The sequence below is a fragment of the Haliotis rubra genome, unplaced genomic scaffold (genome assembly GCF_003918875.1).
Source record: "Haliotis rubra isolate DU_JTF1 unplaced genomic scaffold, ASM391887v1 Scf1184, whole genome shotgun sequence".
NCBI lineage: Eukaryota > Metazoa > Mollusca > Gastropoda > Lepetellida > Haliotidae > Haliotis > Haliotis rubra.
Window position 1 is genome coordinate 86,779 of NW_025765097.1, and position 16,608 is coordinate 103,386.

The 16,608-nt window shown below is 37.4% G+C and overlaps 1 protein-coding gene across 1 annotated transcript in view; it reads right to left on the reverse strand.

Moving 5' to 3' along the window:
* Positions 1-255: 255 nt before the first annotated feature.
* LOC124259839 (isotocin receptor-like) overlaps positions 256-16,608 on the reverse strand; it is a 28,979-nt gene continuing 12,626 nt past the window's right edge. Inside the window, exon 2 of the mRNA XM_046694053.1 lies at positions 256-3,095. Within this exon, the coding sequence (XP_046550009.1) occupies positions 2,842-3,095 (254 nt within the window). The 3' untranslated portion in view covers positions 256-2,841. The remainder of the gene's footprint in view (positions 3,096-16,608) is intronic.

Here is a 16,608-nt window from a genome sequence, read left to right on the forward strand (position 1 = left end):
TTAGAACCATGACAAATTCGTTTTTTTGTGGTTTCCCTATTTTTATCCTGTCAACTAAAAAAATAACGATCAGTAATGATATTATTGATGAATCGAATTTTCCTGGAATGAAAAGCTCCTATTTGTAAAGCATTCGACGCATTCAGAAATTGTCCATATTCATTCGACTTAACGAAACCAGAGATCTACACAATACCTCGATGTGTCGATGTCTGCCTTCACATCCCAACACGTGTGCAAAACAAAACGAATTCACATTAATAAAAGTTTATTCATCAACAATTGAAACAACACATCGAGGAGGTGACATTAAGTAACAGACAGATATATGTAGATGAAGACAGCACTTAAACAGTTTACTTTGAGCATCAAAACACCATTGTCATGGCAGTAATCTCACATTTAACAAAATTTAACAAAAATGAAAAATGTCATCAACTTATCTAATTAACGGCATCTGTTCGTGAAATCTGTAACTCGGAAAGACTCTGCAATACCTCTAACATCAATATTCAACATTATTTTAGACTTTAAATGTTTGCAAAACTCGTTACAGCAACTCATATTCTATGCATGTGTTTATAATCTGTTGGTAATTTTTAAAGGTGAAAACATAGAGGGTGCACAAAAGAGTAATATTTTTATTAACAATTCTTTAATGCATTCATAAATGTAAATTGAAGACCAGTATGGAAATTGTGACCTTGAAAGCTAATCGGACACACATGCCGTCAGACGGACAGATCGTAACGGTCGTTAACAGCGCTATTGATTTAGTGCAAATGGCTTTAACAGAGATAACAAAACAACAAATATGTATTAAAAGTATCTGTTAAGGTTGGACTCAATACAATACATCGATTATAAGGAGAAGAAGCTTGATATTTAGAGGACTGACCGACATGTCAGGCGGCATACGGTCAGTCGGGCGTTTTGTCTGTTAAAACATTCATATTGGTGCCCTTTTGCAGTAATAGCCTTTGAGCATTCAAGTATAACATGCCCGTTGCAACCAACTTAAAAAATACGACGGTGGGTATGGGAGTTTGGAGTAATTAACTAATTAAGTCTCCGTGCACATATCGGTGACTATGTACCATCGGCTGTGCAAGCGGCATTTCTGGCAGTGCGATATCTGTATGTCCCATTTCTGGCAGTGGATTATAACATCTCCCTAATTACGTCATCTGGATACTGCCAGTTTTGGGATTATACCCCGTGGGATATGATTGTGCAAATAGATGCTTTACTACGGCAAGGTAATGCTTTTTGATGTAAAAATGTTGGTGAGTAGAAATTGTATTTGTATTCATAAAGTGTATATTTATGGAATTGCGTTAAGACGTTATAAAAACGGATGTGTATGCAGTACATGAACGTCACTAAGGGATACAATTGAGTGTAGAAGTAAGTAAGGCAGCATACTTGCGGAGGTGTAGCTAAGGATTTCAAACCAATGACACAGCGGCATGATATGCCTTCTTGAAAGATGTTGATTTATTGTAACATAGTAAAGACAACAAACACGCGATTATGCGATTATCCTGTGCTTAGTCACGTGGTATACACGGGCTGATATGTCATTCAGGGATCTAACTAACGCTTGTGAACTGGATGTAGCGTGTACATTTTGCAGATTTTGTATACCACAAAATCTTAAACATTTCGTGTTTCCATGAGTGTTAAATAAGGATGTATACGTTGTTCGACAAAGTATGTTTTTTATGCAATCCTTTAAAATTAAACATGGACACTTTTAATTCCTACCACAATTAATCAAATATGCTACTATTTCCACTTTTACAGAAGACCATTTAACTGAACGTAACACCATAGGTAGTCACAAAAACCCCATCCTCAGTGGACAGTGGTCAAAATATGTTATTGTACAGGTAACAAGGTCGTCAGCTTACATACTTCGTATCTATCAAATACAATGGGAAAGGGATAGTTTGAAACACATAAAACAGGAAATATGTTAAAAGCTCATAACTAATGTACCACATTTACATAACATATTCATTGTGATCCATATATGGATATGAGCATATCCTTTCAAAAACCAAATAGTTTTGTTGAAATTATCAATTAGCCGAGAATCGGTTATTGATAATAATTCGCTATTTATGTAAATCGTGGAAACTTTGTCACTCGCTTGCCAACAAAATATCTACAAACATAAGTGTGAACTCCCCAAAAGACAATGCATCTAAAGGTATCATTATACTGTTTTGGGGATTTGGGTCCGCTTGTTAACAAACGTAGATGTGTTCTGTTTCATCCTCAAAACAGAACAAAAGATACCATCATAACACAACAATACATCTAGTCCGTATGGTAGAGTGTGCTATTAATTACACTTAAGTTTAAACAGATATCTTGCAAGTCTCTTCCAATAGCCATAATGGAAACACGTCATTGCCCACTGAGCGAAACCTCATTCTCTCTTAAGGACTACATTGCGTTGACATATTGTTAAGACACAGTTCCTGCAACAATTCTTCATCTGTGTTCATCTAACACGAAGATCGAATTGTTGGATGAGATAAGAATTGTTTCAGTCCCCAGCCTAAGAATAGTTTTCTGTTTACAAATACCCGTAGTAAAGCTAGGTAAACGTGCGCGTATTTGTTAAGACAATTGATGCATGAACCATTTCTTGTACACATATTTGTGTTACCATATTAAGCTTGTTTTAACGTTACATCACGCAGTTGTCAAATGCAATGTCAATCTTTCAGCTCAATGCTTGTCGGAAAAACTGGCAGCTCAGAAAATCATTCATGGCCCCAAGGGTCCCGGGTAAGGAAGGGTTCGTCGTGTTTTCATAGATGTTATGTCCTAACACGAACTAGTCATGGATGTCCTTGCCCAGGGACTGATGTCACGTGACGTGTGGGGTGATATATCATAGTTTGAATGTCTGGATCTACTTTCTGAGTCATATGTGTGGGTAACCTGCGTGGTTTGTGTCCATGAGCGAGACATACGGCGCTCTACTTTTCCACATAATCTTCCGCTGAAGCACAGGTAAATCCAGGGATTAGTGCAGCTGTTGAGACTTGCCAACAGGAGGATTATTGTCATCGACGTACCTACAAAAAAACAAGCATATATATTGCAATTGTTTTTAACACATCACTATCTCCGCATGTGACGAAAAACATCTGAACATCATCTTCAACACCAGTGTGGTATGTCTAAAGTTGATAGTGATACATCGTGTATGCTGGCTCCAAAGGGACAATACCTTTAGCTGTTGTGAGTGTGTCTCGGATTCTGTACTCCGCACATGTTTCATCCTATTTATCAGTATGAAGATCGCATGCTTACTGGTCGATGAGTTGAGTCCAAACAGATATTTTCATATTGGCATTCTAAAACTAAACTTGACATTCTGAAAACGTCAGATATAACTAAGCCATTCAACTACAATATGAACTACAATAGCCCTGAAAACTAAAACCTACAATCTAACCACCAGATCACCATCCACTGTCAATGGGGAGAAAACAATTCCATCTAGGCACTCATGTACATGTATAGCCTCAGGTGAACCACCGCCAAGTACTTTTAATCTTCTGCCGAAAATTGTATTGATGTTGGTATTTGTGTTGAGCGACGAAAAAGATACGGACCGCAATTCACTCAAGACAAAATCAGCGAACGTCCAATATCGACATGAGGCATGACTGCACGACGGGCCAACATTTTCTTGTAGCCATATTCAAGTGTATTGACTTCCGATAGTGCTCTGACTGTTTTGTGCAGCAAGGCCTGGTATTTGCAACGTAATATCCTGATCATGCAGCTTCTGTCTCCGTTATTAGCTTTCCACAGATGAAATGTAAAGTTAGGAGTTATCCGAGAAATAACCTTATCAACGTTATCTAATAAGGAAACTCAATGCTCAATGTAAGTGAGATAGATAGTATATCAGTATGCGTGTATACAGGGCAGAATTCAATTAGAAGGGATGATTTGTATGTGATCCTGTCTGAAGATCTGTAGAAAACAATGATTTGGATTTATTGTAACTGTTAAACAACATACTACGGTAAAGTACGTTTATAACTAACTGACGACCAGGATGCCGTTGTACAAAAGAACCTTAGCGCTAAGACTACCTTAAGTCTATGTTAAGGTATGGGAGCTACGGTCACCTTAGCGCTAAGATTGCTTTGTATAACGACACCCTGGCCACTTGCTGTATAGTTCAGTTGAAATGTGCGTAACGAATCACTGTTTCAGTGAACTACAGTTCTTGGTCCCTCTGAGTCCGTTGTAACCGTAGTTTACCAAATAGATCCTAATGCTAAGGACCAGTAAATACCATTATCACATATCTATCAGTGACATGAGGTAGTCTGCATGCGCGATCTAAATAGACTCCTGGCGGTTATATCACTGGGGTGTTTGACACAAGACCTCTTCACCATCACCATCCCTCTGTAGCCTGATATGATTTGTCAACGCATTTTGAAAGAGCCATCGATATAATCTCTAATGGTAAGAATATGTTCAACCTTTCACAACCCCCTAATGTCATCATATAGCCATATATAAAAGTATCACCGCTATATATCTTTATCCGCTTAATGAAATCTGACAGAAAATCGAGACTGGTGATATTCTAGAGTTGACGTTTTGCATTAGTTTGACATATAAACGATTCTAGTGATAATTTCCTTCAATTCAACAGTGAACATTTACAACTGGTCAACAAGAGACATTTTTCAAATATGTAATATGATATGAATGATATGAGATTTATTTTTATGCAATGACATATGGTTAAATCTGCGGTTGAGATACACTTTCTATTGAAGTAAATTTAATTTTGAGCACGCAGTTCTATTCTCTATAGGTTGGTGCCGTGAACTGGCATGAACAGTGTTAAAGGCTGACAAATGTATACATCCTTTCGTACAAGGAACATGAGAAACAAGAGACTTCAAATTGTTCGTACCTGAAACATCATCTCGTCGTAACTTCTTGGTTTACAGCTCACTCAGAAACAATATGTTATTGCAAAATTAATTACCAACATTTCCTTACTTTGTGCCATTTGATGACCAGCTGTTTAAGACTTCTCCGATGAAATCAGGGTTCACATTGATACATTAGAATAATTGCACAGAGATTCTTGGGTTACATCAGGTTGTGAAATAAGTGCCTCAATTTGATATGTGCAGAGAACACACCCTTTGCTGAATTAGATTGACAACTGAATTGTAAATAGAGTTTTAAAAAACATTGAAGTCATTTGAGTCCGTTTCTGAAATCGAAATGTAAATTATTTTGCTCGAGGTACGAGCAAAGGGGATTAAGGAAATAACATACGTTATTAAGGCGACGTAAAGGAACATTATGAACACGCTCGCATGTGCTAACGGTAATGAATCCCCCAAGGAACCCATTATTATTGAAATCATATGCCTTGAAGGGACGTATTTTAACGAGTTCGAAAAGTGTTTTTAAGAATAGCTAAAAATTAATAATAAGGTTTCTTAAATATTATAAATACTAACACTTAATATTCCTTCCCGAGATTCGTTTCATTTAAATCTTGTAAAATATGTTTTAATGAAACTGAACTTAAGTAACATTAAGCAACATTTGCAATCACTATGGACAGAGAGTTATAAGTTGGAGTCTTTTAATATCCTACAAGTCGTCATTACAATGTCATATTTCACAATGTATCTTAACAAGACAAGCTTTTCCTGGTGACCTGTATCATATCTTCTATGGTATATCTTCAAGCGCATTTCTATGGTATTTCTATGGTTCTGTGGTAAATTACACTTACATACTTACAGGTACTTTGGTTCAACAGATATGATAATGAGTTGGGTTTATAGGCGCTTTCTATTTCAGGTATATACCCTAATGGTCTGTTTAATGAAGAAGGAAAGCCCAAAGTAACGATTAAACCCACCAACATGAGATTCACAGGATGCAGGTTGCTTATAAACTAGTTGCCACGATCAACATACGCATTTAACATCTGGTCTTACATCGGGTTGCATCTTGAAATCCTGCCCAGGAGATAGTTTGATGGACGTAGTGGTGTATTTTATGAACGTTATGAAGCATACACTGTCTATGGACAATATTGGAACGATGAAAACAATTGTAACCACAGGCTGATTATTGCTTGGTGTCTGCTTCATCAGACAGGGTACCCGGTAGCGTGAGGTGTTAATGTAATTGATAACCTATTACAGTATGACAGGCATATTGGACTGTATAGTCCCCAGGGGGCTGATAATGAAATGTTAATACACACCGATCCGTAAACTGGGGTAATATGCTGTCAAGCGTTTGGGGCACTTCCCGTAGGAATGCAGAATCAGCGCTAATTATAACCAGGATCTCCATCTCTATGGCTTCATCTACCATTAACATCTTATGACAAGCTGTCAACAGTACTGAAGGGAAACTGTAATATTAGTCATATTGTACTCCTATAAATTTGTACTTATTTCTGAGAGTTCCAAAGTTCAACTCTACCAGAAACCTGGTAATGCTACTTTCTGATCGGTTGGTTGTTAACAACCGCCTCTTATGTTTTGACGACCTCCAAGTTGATCATTGTAATTTTCAATAGTAAAATGTTAAAACAATGGATAGTTACAAATATCACAATATACTGGGTGAAAAGCATCCGTGAAACAGACAAAGGGTCTATTTTAATACTTAGGGTCGATACACCGTTATGTAAAAAGAATTGAGTATTGGCTTCCAAATCCGAATTTAGCGTGGGCAGTGCTTCAGGTAACCTTATAATTCTGCTAAATAACATATCTTTACATTTCCATGACCGTGATATGTATAAAGCACTTGCCATCTTTCTGATTTCAAGAATAGTCATTTTCGGCAAACGATGGTAGACCGCAAGAGCAAGAGTATAACCGCAAGTTATTATTAATAACAATCAGTGATAATGGGAATACAAGTGAGTGAGTGAGTTTAGTTTAGTTTTACGCCGCACTCAGCAATATTCCAGCTATATGGCGGAGGTCTGTAAATAATCGAGTCTGGACCAGACAATCCAGTGATCAACATCATGAGCATAGATCTCCGCAATTGGGAACAGATGACATGTGTCAACCAAGCCAGCGACCCTGACCACCCAATCCCGTTAGTCGCCTCTTACGACAAGCATGGGTTACTGAAGGTTCATTCTAACCCGGACCTTCACGAGTATATTAGAATACAAACTTTATATAATTAAGTAATCATAAGGTAATTAACCAACTTTATAAATATGTCCAAGATATTTTTATGGATTAAACTTCTTTTTAATTTCTCTCACAACGTTTCGAGACCATTCCAGGTCCCTTCATCAGGTGAACTGGCAGTTAGGACTATGACGTCGTCACTATGACGTCATAACTGAGTTATGACGTCACAATGCAAGTGACATCACAGTATACTAGGGAGAGTACTGTACAAGTGAGTTTGAAGAGTTAACCCCCTGGATGCCGAGTTTTTTTTCAGGCGCCAATTTTCATACGGTTTGAAAAGTGAACGTTGTGCGAGAATTGCGCTCGCGTGGTCCTGGATCTACGCACGGCTATAAAATTACACAGAAATGTAGAATTATAAATTTCTTATCCGTTGGTGTAAATATAAGTGCAACTACCTCGGCGGTTTGAGAAATAGACACTGCTAAATGTTGTCCAAAGTTTGTTATGCGTTAAAAAACAGTAAATTTCTCCGCTTTTTATGGCGCACCGATAAAAGCACTGTGCTACGAATTTTTTAATGTGGCATCTTTACAGAAAGTGTGAGCGAAGAAAATACAGCCTGATATCTGAACGACATAATTGTATATGAATTGGGTTTATGTGCTTATGCATAACGTTATACGCTCAACATTACAAATGACTCGCAATAAATGTCAAAAATGGATTTTCTTCTATGACGTCAAACGACGACAAAGAGGTAATACACGTATAATGATAAGGGGGTATAACTCAGTTATGCTCAATACTAGGTCAATGTAACTCAGACCACATGGAGAGAATTTGTTGTGGATACGGACGCTATATTTTCGTTATTTTTTGTTCACGGTGAACCAAACTATTCCAATTCAAAGTTCTCCAATGTGAGCGGATACGCTTTGGTCGTTTCACAATTTATAAGAAAAGATGACAACGTACTACATGTGAAAGCACATAATAGCGATTTGGATGGCCCTATCCGATATATAAGGTAGTTCTTAGATTCCCAAATTCTCCTGTTTGTGTAGATGTATTTTGACTAATTTTGCATCGTTATTACCAGAGTACTAGCCATATCTTCAAATGTAAGGCAATTACTGAAAATATTACAACATTTTAGTTGACGTCATTTCTTGTTTTATGCATTTTCCGACGACATTGGTTTGCTGATTAGTATATATCTCACCTAATTTCCATTAATTGTATAAAAGGTCTCGGCTTCTATGTCAGAATTTAACACTCTTTAGACAAAACATAAAATGGCTGATTTTACCATTTAGATAGTGTCCTGAATATATCAACAATAAGACGGTATGACTGTGTATCTTATTGTGAGCAACACACGCACCTTGTTTGGCATCAATTTAACGTAAATGAAAAATGATATTTCACAACACCCGATTATTTTGTTTGGGATAAGAATTTTCTTTGTTTATGATTATTTAGCTATTTCTCTTCATAAGTATGCTATGAAAGATGCAAAAACATAGCTTTTTATATATGGAACTATAAGATAGAATATGGATGTAAGATTTGTCCAAATTAAGACATGACATGCCTTATACATTTTTAAACAATTTTCGTATGAATATAGTTAGAGTTTGATATCCTGTCATCACAATATGTTTTAATCGAATATGAGTTGATTATATTATCGAATACAATGATAGTGAATCATAAAACGTTTCCGACAAACGCGCACCTGGCCAATCAATATACATCATTGTTTTGTCTATAAAACAACCCAACAATATGCATGAACAAGACAATTCCTTTAAATATATGTGCATATACATTTCATAACATATATAAATCATTTTCATTAATATTATCAGTTTTACTTATAAGGTTCAATTAAATCGCCGTTCATTAACCTGTTCATATGAAACTGCAATATTAGTCCAAATGCATTGAATATTGTACATCATAGGAACTAAAGTAGTTGCAGTTATGGCTACATTTGATCTTCTAACACTTGTGTAAAGGTTTAGAATATGGTGTATTGCACTAAATGTGCCAATTTCTTATGTAATTATTATTCAAACAATCAAAACCTTTCAAAAAATAAAACACCGTAAACCCTATATGCAGGTGTGATATGATATTGAACAAGGCTAAATGTAGAAACTGAAGTCCATTTCATGAAAAACTTTCTGAACTATACGCAAAATATACATCATATTACTGACAGTGTAATCGGAAGGATTGGGCGGTTGTGTTCAACCGACCTTCACCTCAAAGAAATTGCCTAATATGTACAACAGTGTTGACGTATGACATCACTACCGATGATCGATTTCTTACAAAATGGCGGCTTTGCTGACAAGGGTACACAGGATTTTGCGAGGACCCTTCCATTGATTCAGGGATCGTTTGTACATAAATATGTAAGTAATCAGAATGATTCTGACTATCTGTGTATTGTTATATGTTTTTATCGTTTTCATTATAAGTAGGAGAAGAAGCCAGAAATGCAGATAATTACCGTTGTCGTTCTGCGTGATTTTGCGTCACGCTGCACGGAAATTTTGACAATTTCTTTATGAATTATCAAATCATTGCATTGTATCTATTTATAATTTCCTATTTCTTGCTACGATACTCTTTCCATGCATATCACAAAGGTATTGAGCCATTGCAAGCAATGAATAAACGGATGAATGTTGGAAAATTTCAGAAAATGCTACGCAGTGTAAAATTGGAATTTGTCTTTGTTTACATTTCGAACCAGCGCAGCCTTTCGAGCACAGCGTTCGTTTTCACACCCCATATGTTTCGTCTCATTTTATCTAGACAGTTGGTATTGGTGACAAAGACCAGTTGCAATTTGATTCTAAAATGTATGGGGAATTCAGTGATGCATTTTTCGAAGCTGAATATGAAATATAAATGATGTAATCGGCGTCTCAATTCCGGCCTTCGCGAAACGTGATTTTGTAAACACTATCCAATATGGCGGAAAGCGCTCTACGGCGTTCGTGTAAGTGTATTGTCGAAAACATCCCAACCGATTCTAGATTTATCGGCAACGTTTCAGAATTATCATTAGCGATTTCATGTAAAACTGATATCGGTGATCATGAATATGTTATTTTTGAAATTCAATACTCCCAGTAATTATCCGATTTTCACATTTCAAAACCTACAGGAAATTACGCTGTGAATTGCTATTTCGCACTGTGTCAAAAATGGCGACATTTTCGATTAAGCCTATTTTGAAAGGTCATTTTCATCACTTTACCTTTGTCTAAAATAATAGTGGATGGTATCAAGGAACAGGAAATTTCCCGCAGAATTCGAAACTGCGAAGTGTATTTGTGTGCGTGTGATATTTTCAAAGTGAGGGTTGAAGGGGAAGGACATGTCCCTGTGGCACCCAGGGGGTTAATTACATAATGATGAAAATTCATGCTAAATAATAGAGTTGAAAGTTGAATTGTCAATACACAACAACTGCTAATTACACAAAGGTTACTTGATAGCAGGCTTTCCAAAAAGAATAGTAGACTCGTTTTTTCTTTTATCTAAAGTTCATCCCTAGTGTACTGTGATGTCACTTGCATTGTGACGTCATAGTTAAGTTATGACATCATAGTGACGACGTCATAGTCCTAACTGCCAGTTCACCTGATGAAGGGACCTGGAATGGTCTCGAAACGTCGTGAGAGAAATTAAAAAGAAGTTTAACACATAAAAATACCTTGGACATCAATGTACAACTTCTAAATGCCACTGAAAGACATTGATAAATATGGCTCACATTTTGTTAAATTGATGGTAACAAACAACAGGTTGCTGGAATGGCTTTCAGGTTGTCCAAATGTCCAAGATGACATCGACAAAACACATTTTCGGTAAATATGAGACTCGAAGAAATCTACATGCGGAAATATTACAAGCTTGCAACAAGCGATCTCCCAAAAGTGCACACAAGGTAATCTTTAACTAATATATTTAGTTTGATAAAAAAATCAGGTTACAGGTCGGTTTATGACGATAATTGGTTCTCAAGAGCTGCGTCAGGAGAAGCATCAGTTGTCAGCATCGGCTGATGTTAATTCATGAAGGGAAGGAACAGAATTAACCTCATTGTGATTGAGTGTAACTACCTAGCTTCACAATATCACAGACAGGCCTGATCTCGTAGACATGTTTAAGCATATGCAACAAGTCCCTGAACAATCGATAAACTGTATGCCAGTACAGGACCAATAACGAGCATGTAAGCATGTACCTACGTCACGAACACAAGAAGGCGAGGTGTTTTTGCAACCACCGGATCGAATGAAGGGAATATCAAGTTCCCAAGAGCAATCAGAACTTGCATGTAAAGGTATTCGTTTCAAGAAAAATCGTCAAATGTAATTGTTGCCTATATAATCAGCGGAATCAATTTGACGACAGATCGATGACCCGAGAGATGCTCTTAATGTCTTGCATGATTTGTTTCTGGCATACAAACTAAGCATCGTCTTGGAATTAGAAATATTAATCCAGACAATACTAAAAACCACAACAACAAAATGTATTTCTCACTACTTATGTAGGGAATGTCAGGTGTGATAAACATTTAACTGACCTATTTCTTTCTATGGTTCTTACTTAATCAAACCGGCAAGTCTGAACATTCTTCTGGTGAGTGATGGGTAACGCTAATAGCTTTTCCCCCTTGTAGACCCAGGGTAGCATAGGTTCACAGCCCTGGCAACCTGTCTGCCGTGTGTTCCACGCCTGTTGGAAAACGGGATCCTGCTACATGAGGGCACTGGTTCCAGGAATAACGTTCGTTGGCCAAATATGCCACGGCTGGCCATGACAAGCCCTGTGCTACAACTTCATAATATTGAACGAAATTTATCAAAATGATGACATGATCTTTTCAGTCAGTTTTAAGTTGTACCTTCATAATTATATTATTATTTTATTTGCTGTGATTCGTATGTCAAGATGGCTCATGTGCCAACTTGTAGAAACATGAAGTTTTCTGCTCGAGTGTATCATGAGTATCCTAGATTCGGAGACCCACAGACTGTTCCCGATACTCTGCTCGGCTGATCAAACTTAAACATCAAACGTGACTTACGCACGACACATACTTGACATACGTTGAGCGTTTTACAGCCCGTTAAAACAACGAAGCCATTCCAATAAACACATGCTTGTTTTCATTTCCATCTCCAAATGCTCCAAAATAACTAAAGGCAGGTTACTGTGACATCAGTGTTGATGACACCTACATTCTAAATCCTCTCAGATGCTTCAAATGCGAAACGTACGGTCATGTTGTGAATATTTGCGCATTGTCTGCCGTGTGTGCTCACTGCGGTGAGAAGAAACATAAAACAGAAGATTGTGATAGTAATTTTTTATACAAAATGTACCAACTGCGTAGGTGATCACTAATCTTTCTCTCAAGACAGTCCGACTTGTTAACAGCAAATGGTGACTAACAAATTACAATTCACCCAAAACATTAGTTATGCAGATGCCACAAAACCTGTCCAAAGATCTCAACTTGAAGAAACAGTATGCTTCCATAGACAGAACATCGTCTGATACAACCGCTAAAGTAGCCAACTTATATCATCTGCAAGTCGTTAAACAAACCTGACATGGGTCAAAACGTATTATGCAAAGTGCAGAAGTACTTCCAGAGTCAACTTTTGATCAAACATTCCCTTTTTAACCCAGGAGAAATCCCAACAGTCAACATCAAAACCTCAATCTCGAACAAATAGACAAGAAAAAGCTACAACCAAAATAAATTCTAGATGTGAATCTTCACAAAGTTGTGAAGGTGGCAGAGCCTCAAAGGTTCTTAAAACAAAATCCAACTCTTCAGTAAGTTCGGATCCTTATTAGAAAACAGCCAAAACAGGGCACATCGCCTGTCGCCCTCAAAGAAGGCAAGGGGTAGTTCCCAATGAACCCTCCGAAGTACTAGTTTCTTTGCATATTATACAGTGGAATTGCTTAACCAAGTACATCAAAAGCCGAAAGATACTTTTACACGAAGCTCCGGTTTGATAGGGACACGGGAGGATCAATCCTTGTGAGGAATGATGTCATTCAAGCCATGTAACACTCAAAACAAATTTCCCAGCCATTGCAGTGCGACTTACTTTGCGACTTACTTACGCTATGCTCACTGTACATTCGCCTTCTTCATCTATCCAGCAGGCGGATTTCTATGATCAACTCCCAAGACACTGCGTAATCATGTGTGATTTGATGGTCAAAACCCAATCTGGAGTGGACCAAAACTAAAGGTAAAAGTCTTTATGTATATATAATGTTGGTATTTACATCCAGGCTTGTGAACTTATTCGGCTCCTGACTTGTCATTGACAGACCCAAATCTGTTAAATGAATTTGAATGGTGGAAGTGACCACTCTCCTACAATACTAAAAACTGTAACCATCTGATGTTCCTCCATGTTCTACATGGAATTGTAAAAATGTTTACTCGCCTTTGTATGAAACGCTGTATTCTATCAACCTTTCACCTGAACTGTTTATGGACGTTCCCAATGCTATAAAATGTTTTCTGTTAAATTGAATAACAGCTGACGAGTGTAGCCCTAGGTCCTCTGTCATTCCACACATTTGAAAACCATGGCTCATCGGTGACTGCAAACAAGCTCGGAAGGCAAGGCAAAAAGACTTTAAATTATTTCCTTCGCCGTCCTTGACATGGTAGACAATTTGAATAAATTTAGAAATTACTTCATCGTGGTATGATTCTATTATTGTCCCAATACCTAAACATGGACGTATCATATCGATCCTTAAAATTATTAACCAGTTCACTATCAAGCTGCGTTTGCAAAACTATGGAACGCATGACCAATAATCGATTAGTTTAGTACTTGGAACCAATCAATCTACTTGCTGATATGCAATGTGTGAACAGAAGTACCATTGACCGTTTAGTGCGTTTAGAATCATTTATCAAAAATGCATAAATAATTACCAAATTGCAGTGTCTGCGAAAGCACGCGACACCAAGTGCCAATACGGTATTTAAAAGATTTACATGACTTTGAATGGCGAGGCCCTTTGCCTCAATTTATATCCAGGTTTGAAAATGGCAAACAATTCCAAGTCCGTGTGATGATTATAACCAGCATCAGGTATCCCACAAAGCAGTATTTTGCCTGTCACTTTATTTAGCATCAATATTAACAATCTATCAAAACTTTTATATGATTCAATTGATGGATCGCTATTTGTAGAAGATCTGAAGGCACACGACTTATTCCAACTTTTGAACATCATATCATCGCCTTATTATATTATCTTTACATCCTATATTCTAATGAGCCCTACCCAGCACACGGCTTTCTGATTATCTGTACAATAAGAAATCTTATCTTATTATTATAGGAACATTGAGCTAGAGAATATATCTCCTTTCCGTTTGCTTTCTTCTCTCCCTTGGGACGGGTGGATCTCATTTCATCTTAATAGAAGAAATCTGACACAAATCAACTACGATATCAACAAGAATAAGTTCAGTTAAGGAGCACTTATAACACTTATAAATCAATATTATATATGGTTCCAAGGATGCTGACACTGTTGCTAGCGCCACTGAAATTGGATCCAAGACTCTGTCGTCCAGAATACCTGATAACTGTTTTACTGCAGGCGCAAATGCCATTTTAAAAGCTTTGAATTGTATCAATGTACAATCTAAATATAACAAATTATAGTTTGCTCTGCCTCTCGTTCGTGCCTTCAGGCTCTTAATAACATGCCCCGTGTACATCCACTTTTAATTGGAATATGGAATTGCGTAAGGGGTTTGTTTCTGGCCAATACCATATCGTCTTGTTTATCTAGCCATGTTGGACTCTCTTGTAAACACGATGGCTGATGCTCAACACTGAACACATCTGTGACACCACTCCTGACAGCATACACAGATAAGCCTGTTATTAGAGGTTACATGTACATCCCGGATCTTATTCCAACGAAGTGGGACACCCAAGTAGGTATAACTAACTTACGTGCTATAAAACCATCTATCGGTTTCACCTACTTGGGTCATCAGTCCCGACTTGAAGAGGTCATTTTAAGACGACGCCGTGGTGGTTATAGCATATACACTCATGACTATTTTCTAAAAGGTGAAGATTGTACATTTTCTCCCTTGTGAAGCGAGAACCATGGTCAAACATGTCCTGCTTAACTGTATTGGTTTTTACACCACAGAGATAACTATTTTTTAATTATTGTTTGTTTGTTTTTTTAAGAGAAATTGACTTATGACACAAATTCTGACTGATATGTTCGGTATTGGTCGAACAATTTGATGAGGTAGATATTGTTTGTGTTTATACCGTTGATGAGGGTTGAAAACTGTAAACATATTATCCCACTGAGGGGGTCTTGTAAGTCTACATGACTCAAGGTATATTTTATCAACCACTGTTTGACAAAACATTTTTGGTTAAAATCCTAACTATCGTCACCGACTGAAAGGGTGATGTAAATCCAGATAGGGTCCATGCATGAAGTAAAAGTGTTGTAAATCCCATGGTCATCTGTTAGTGATCGCCCTTAAGTATAGTGCATATATTTTAAAGTTAGATGCTAGTTTTATAATTGATATCTGTGATATCCTAGTTGTTTTATTGTCCTTGTTGATTGCCTACAATCGAACGTTATTTATTATCAATATATGACTTGTTTTAATTACGACCCTGACTGACATATTGGCGAATCTTAAGTCGTGCACTGACTCAGTCACCCCAGTAGCCTGTCAGCTACGTGAAGCGCCCGCTCATGACTCCTAATACCTGTACTGGTGCTTTACCTCAGTAAACTAACGCTGGTGTCCGTGGTCGTGATTCCTGCGCTAATGACACACCACACCTATAGAATTTGCAATCACGTGCATTTGGCAGTTCAAATGTAATGAGATAGATACACCCCGTTAATTCCAAATTGCTTATTTCTAAAAGAATTGTCTTGATCAACGACCACCATGAAGACAGTAATAGGATGAAATGTCTGTGAGTATTTGAATGCTTCATGTGACACATCAGCCTTAAATATTCTGAGTTATTTTAGTTTTAGGAGACCAATTAGGTCTTCACAACGGTCGCATTAGCCGACAAATGACTCGTGGACTAGATATCACTCTACTGATTGACAGTTAAATAAGGTCCTCTGAAGCACAGCTAACGGCGAATAACATCTATGAAGGTCGCATCATATTCGCACCACGCGGCTTCCTGATGATTTAGTTGGACGTCATTGTTGTCGGCTTTGCATTTGTAACATATGTTATGTTTTGGATTACACTTTCTCAGTAATATGTTACATTTGACCACTTTCTAAAATGGCGTTGTGTATTTCTTTTGCATTT